The 6,000-nt window shown below is 56.8% G+C and overlaps 1 protein-coding gene across 1 annotated transcript in view; it reads right to left on the reverse strand.

The window, feature by feature from the left end:
* Positions 1-6,000, reverse strand: part of HECTD4 (HECT domain E3 ubiquitin protein ligase 4) — a 112,988-nt gene that overhangs the window by 5,709 nt on the left and 101,279 nt on the right. Inside the window, exons 61-66 of the mRNA XM_045296692.1 lie at positions 5,024-5,247; positions 4,783-4,934; positions 3,455-3,561; positions 2,695-2,818; positions 1,236-1,426; positions 469-615 (exon numbers count right to left, since the gene is read on the reverse strand). Of these exons, the coding sequence (XP_045152627.1) occupies positions 469-615; positions 1,236-1,426; positions 2,695-2,818; positions 3,455-3,561; positions 4,783-4,934; positions 5,024-5,247 (945 nt within the window). The remainder of the gene's footprint in view (positions 1-468; positions 616-1,235; positions 1,427-2,694; positions 2,819-3,454; positions 3,562-4,782; positions 4,935-5,023; positions 5,248-6,000) is intronic.

Consider the following 6,000-nt stretch of genomic DNA (forward strand, 5'->3'; position numbering starts at 1 on the left):
AGGCCCAGGGGGAAGCCCCTGTAGGAAATCAAACCCCAGGACGTAAAGAAAAGGGAAGTGTGTTGCCGCCCTTTCACAGACAGACAAAAGTAAAACCCACCAAAGTGCCTACTGCCGGCAATGGCTAAACAGTGACCGGCCACCAGCCCGCAGCCCCGTGGGTGGGGGCTGGCAGAGAAAGCGGAGTCACCGAGCACGGTGCGGAATAGAACAACCAAATTATACCGCTGTGAGTCCACGGGTCTGGAATGGGGAAATCTGGAAGGCTGACACTCAGCTGGGGTCATGGCTGCCTTGGGGGTGGGAGCAAAGCACCAAAGGGGTCTCCTAGGGAGCACCATACTGAAGAGCTCGTGTCACATTGAGGCTGCGGTCCTCTCTGGTGGCCCTACTACTGGTCCAAGGGGAGATGCTCGCTCAGTGTGAACGCAGGGCAGAGGCGGGAGAGTGGGAGGGGGTCTCGCTGACCTTTGGCCTCCTTGAGCAGGGCGGCAATGCTATGGGTGAGCACGGGCGTCTGGCGCAGCTCCACCAGGGGCAGGAAGAAGGTCTCCAGCGTGGTGTTGAGGGACTGGAGCAGGGCAAAGCGCAGGCGCAGGCTTTCGATGGGCACATCTGTGGGCATGGGGGCAGGTCGGCCACCGGAGGTGGGCACCAGGGGGTCCCTTGTCCCTGGGGAGCACCACCAGGAGTGCCCCCAGGTGGGCTTCAGTCCCGAGCTTCTCACCACAGGTGGTATAAGGGCAGCCAGGAGCGATAACTGCCCAGTCTCACAGCCAGGCCACTCCGCAAGGCCCTCCAGACCCACCCAGGAGCCTCGGACACGGAACCCCCAGCCCAGGTGTTCTGATAGAACGTCCGAGGCACCAGGGCTGGATTACAGCTTGTGTGTCCCGTCCCCAATTTTGAGAGAGCACAGTTGTTCCCTTGTGCCGAGGACACCCCTCTAACTTGCTCTCCTCGCTGCTCAGAGAGCTGTGGGCCGTGGGCCGGGGTGACGGAGGCCTGTTTGTGGCTTGGCCTTGCTGGGATGAACATCCTACTGTGGCCACCATCACGGCTCTTCAGGCCTCCCCACTCTTCCCAGCCCCTCTCTGCACCCGGGCCAAGGCTTTGCGCTGTGGCTGCCTCTCTGGAATGAGGCCCGTCCACACAGCCTTGTGCCACCCTGGGGGACATCCCACTGGCTGGCTGATGGTGGAAGCCCGAAGAGCAGATTCCCTGTGGCCACCTACTTAGGAGACAGGCCACCCTGGGGTCGGTGGAGTCGGCGGGGTCGAGGTACACCTCGTGGGGATGGAGCCTGGCCGGGGTGATGGCGAGGTGGCGGCACAGCCGGTTGATGTACTGCACAAGCGCCACGTCCATCTCCAGGGTCCACTTCCTGGAGGCCTTCTGAGCATGCCGGACGTCGATGCAGGCACACCTGGTGAGAGGCAGGGAGGGCTGCAGTGTGCGGGGCCCCGGGCCTTCCGGAGCACCGGCTTAGCCTAGCATCTCCAAGTGCACATGTGAACGGAGGCCACCCTCTTGGAGAGCAGGTTGGCTTCCAGGGACAGGCTGTCGGGGGCTGCCCTGCAGGCTCCTATGGGGACTCTGGGCCACAGTGAGCAGACAGAGAGAGCCTCGGTTTCTCTACCTCCAAACCAGAGATGGCTCTGGGGGGCAGGCATGGCCGCTGTTTCAGCCACTGCTCTGCCCAGTGTCAGCCACGGACACACCGATCCCATTTCCAGGGATCTGCCTGATGCACAGCATCGGACACAGCCACAGAGTTACACTGCCCCTTGGTCATGGGCAGCCAGCCAGTGACCTCATGAAAGGATTTTAATATCACGTGACAGGGGAAATGGGGGAAAGCTGAGTACAGACAGATGTCTGGTCTGGTTCCCCTTCTGTGGTCCTGTAAACCCATGTCCCTAGAGACCATGTGCACGTGGGGCAATGGCGCTACTACCCGGTTACAGCCAGGATCCCTGGGCCCAGAGTCACTGGGCGGCCCCTGGCTGGGTCTGCACGGAGTGGGAGAGCCCTCACTAGGCGTGTAAGTCCCCATTCCTTGAATGGGAAGCTGCACTGGGCCCCGCCCACTACAGGTCATCTCTCCTACCAAGATGGTGCTCTGAGCGAGACCTCAGCCTCTGGAAGAACGGGGCTTCCTGGGAAGGTTAGTCCTCACGAGCCCATCTTGCCTGACCGAGCCCGGGAAGGTGCCCATCATTTGGATAAGCTGCCGTCCACATGCACTCTCTTCCCACTTATAATACAGCTTCTACCGTCCAACCCAAACCCCACAGTCAAAGCCCTCCACTGGCTTTAGACCACGGTTCTTAGAATTTGTTCCTTCCCCCATGATGCCAAGGTCATCAGTGACTGTGAACCCTCATCCATTCAGGACAGGCTGTGGGTGGCAGCACCGGGCACAGATCTCTCTGTGCTGACCCCAGGTATTGAAAAGGCCGGTGCTGCCCCGCATCCTGCTGCGGCGGCCGAGGGGCTAGAAGCCTGGCCACCAGTGCCCGCAGGGTGGCTTCTCTCGCTTGGATAGCGCGTGCCTGCTTGATGTCTGCTGGCTTTTTTCTTAGGAAGAGTGAGAAATTAGCTCAGGAAGCTTGAGGGATGCGGTGCACAGAATGGACCCCCGGGAAGTCTTGGGCCTGCTGGTGGAGCAGCCACCCTCTGCCACCCTCTTACCTCTCAAAATGAAGATCGTAACCACAGGACAGGATGGCCCTCCAGACGCTACGGATGTCTTGCTTGGCGCGGTCAATAACAAACTTGTGAAAGCCATCCAAGGTCAGGTACTTCTCCTCGGGGACTGGTGGCAAAGCGAACATGGGGCATGTGGGGCCGGGGGAGGGCTGGGCACAAGTCGGCCTCGCCACAGCCTCTCTCGGCCAGGGCTGAGGCCATGTAGGGCCCGCTGGCTCCCGACCTCCAGGGCCCCCATTGCCTGCCCACACAATTCCCTAGACTTCGCAAGGGCTCCAAGGCCCCAGCCTCCCACGGTCGGCTGTGTTCCTACAGTCCTGTCCTTCTGTGTGCGCACATGCTACCATGAGTGGTGTTTTCCATTGCAGCTTGGGCCTCTGGGAGGTTTAACTGTCCCCAGTGCCTTCTAGAGCGTTTCCAAGGAGACGGCTCAATCTGTACTGCTCACCCACAATCATCTGTTCTTCACCTTGGGTGTGTGGAGACTCTGGAGCTGTTATTTTTAGCTACAGAAGTTCATGATCATGCAAGATGGCCTTTCACTGGTGTTGGTAAGTGACTAGCGTTGGCTGGCCACAGTTCCCAGTGGGCTGAAGTGCAGCCCGCTCTGAACCACAGACAACCCAAGGGGGTGCAGCGCTGGGAGGGGCCAGTCAGGCCGGAGCAGTAGTCCCTGAGTGGACTGTCCATCCCCAGGGGGAAGCGGGCCTGGACCCTGCCTCCCGCCAGACTGCTCACTCACCTTCCTGCTTTTTGGTGGGCGACTTTTCCGGGTCCTTTTCATCGGGCTTGTTCTTTTCCGGGGACTTGGGCTTCACAGTCGGCTTCTTCTCACTTAAGGCAGTCCTGCTGTAGACCAAACCACCGGACTCTGAGTTCGGCACGCCCACACCCTTCCCCTCCTCCAGAGGAAGCACCGCAAGCCCACCCGTGGGCATGCTCCTCCTCGCTGAGGAGCTGGGCTGGGTACCAGGTTGCCTTTCCTCAGACCAAGGACCATTTACTGTGCCAATTCGGAAGACAAACAGATGTTGAAGCTTCTCCAACCTTCTTGCTGCATACTCAGGGCTTGTGTTGTCTGTCCCAGATACACTACGTACTTAAGCCTTAATGCCGTGAAACGGGGAACACATTTCCTCAGAGCCACTGGGCACATCTCAAGAGCCCAGTAGCCACGTGTGGCTTGCTGCTGCCCTTGTGATCATGCAGAGCCAGCCTATTTCCAGGCTCACAGCCAGTTCTGTGGGCAGCGCGGCTTTAAAAACACCACCCACAAAGGCCTTTTCTTCCCATCTTTAAGCATTAGTCTGGAGTCCGACGGGGTGGCATCTGGCTATCAGAGTGTCTGAGAGTCCAGAGTCCCCAGGCTTGCGCCTACAGAAAGTTCCACGAACTATACCTCAGGCTCAGCAAGTACAATGTTGTGTAGCTACAGGTGTAAACAAGGTACCGTGCTGGTGCCGAGGTCAAGTGCTCGCTGGAAGGCCAGACAGACCTGCTGATCTGCTCTCTAGGAACTCCCCCACTACCCCAACCCGGGGCGCTCATACAGTGTTGCCCTGGGAGGCACATGACAACCACAGAGAGTCTTTCTGCCCTATCCCGGGGATAGGAGATGATCCCCAGGATTTTGAAAACATGCAGGCACAGGGTGCATGGCCCATATACAGAGAAAAATTCTGGAAAGTTATAGAATAAAACAGCACCACTGCTCTGGGGCCGGGCACTGGGTGGGAGAGCGGAGGGGGCACTTCACTGAATCTTCCATTGAGCTCTGCCCCTTGGACCCTTCCCAGAGTTAGAGTAACAGCATGCACATTCACATGTAAAAAGTGAAGCCCTCTAATGTCCACAGTAGCGTTATGTGTGGGGTGACCGAGCTCTTTTCAAAATACACAGATGCGTTTTCTGATCTTGTCCACCAGAACTGCCCTATTTATGTGGCCAAAAGAATTTATGATCACACTTGAGAAAAAGAAAATGCCAGTCACCTTACTACTACTATCAAGACTTCTCACGGCTGAGCCAGACCCTCCCGAGGTGGAAGGCCGGGCTGGCGGCTGCCCCCACCTGACGCTGTTGAGCACGGCCTTGTCCTTGGCGGGCGGCTTGGAGATGGGCCGCTTGGTGCTGACCACCTTCACGGGGTGCTGCTCCTTGCCCGCCTTGCCGTACTTGCTCTTGTCGGACTTGGGCTTCGGCACGCCGTACTTCCTCAGGATCTGCAGGCACACACGCGGACGGAGGGGTCTTGGGCCGGCCAGCAGGGCAGCAGGCTCGACGAGGAGCAGCAGGCAGGGGTGGCACCTACCTGGGTGAGCTGGTCCTCCAGCACCTTTTTGGGTGGCCGGACGTTGGTGAAGAAGACGTGGAGGAGGTTGCCTGGCGTCTGGGAGTTGATCTGCTCTTTGCTGAGGTAAATGTCAGAGACTTTGATGGGCTTCGCTGGTGTCAGGCTCAGCATCTGCTCCGAGTGGGCACAGCTCTTAAATATTTCCGTCAGAACCTCTCTGGCCCCGGGCACCAGCTTCTCGCCTGCGTTAGAGGGGAAGGAGGCACAAGGCGATACTGCCATGAGCACTAGATGTCAGGAAAACCCTGCCAACGGGGTTTTTCATAAATACAAAATGTCTTATTGGCATATGATTTACAAACCATACAATGCAATAGTTTAGTCATATCAAGAAGACCTGTGTTGTCATCACCACAATCACGTTTAGAACATCTTCATTCTTGGACTCATCATTATTAGCTCTCTAGCCCTGCCACCCCCAACCCCCTAAGGAACCATTAATCCAGTTACTATCGCTATAGATTTACCTACCCTGCATCTCCTGTCCAGGAAAAACATTTCTCAGACTATCTTTATTGACATGCCTTACACTTTTCAGTATGTCCATTCACATCAATTCTGTTGTTCAAGCCCATCGGGTGGGGTTATACAGTCATCAGTGCTATCAGCGCCCCTTTCCCCAGAAGAACATTTTAAAAAGAAAACCTCACAATAGCCAAGTAAAACAGAAAAACCTTAATTGAAAAGAAACCAGAAAATACTGACAAGCAGAACAAGTTTAAAATGAATCTAAAGGAGATCCAACAAGGTGTTACATTTCAACCACCCTGCACCTGCACTCTGTGTGATGGCAACGGTACTCACATCCTGGTCCCTGGTCAGGGGATTCACCTGAGGCTTACTCCACGTGTGTCCCCTTCACTTTTCAAGCTGAAATAACTTTAAATGGGTCAAAAGTAGATCAAGTGACAGGATAGGTTCTTGTGCCCTAACCG

This window comes from Echinops telfairi, unplaced genomic scaffold (assembly GCF_000313985.2).
Source record: "Echinops telfairi isolate 266 unplaced genomic scaffold, ASM31398v2 ScPeMD7_7412;HRSCAF=8450, whole genome shotgun sequence".
NCBI classification, from domain to species: domain Eukaryota; kingdom Metazoa; phylum Chordata; class Mammalia; order Afrosoricida; family Tenrecidae; genus Echinops; species Echinops telfairi.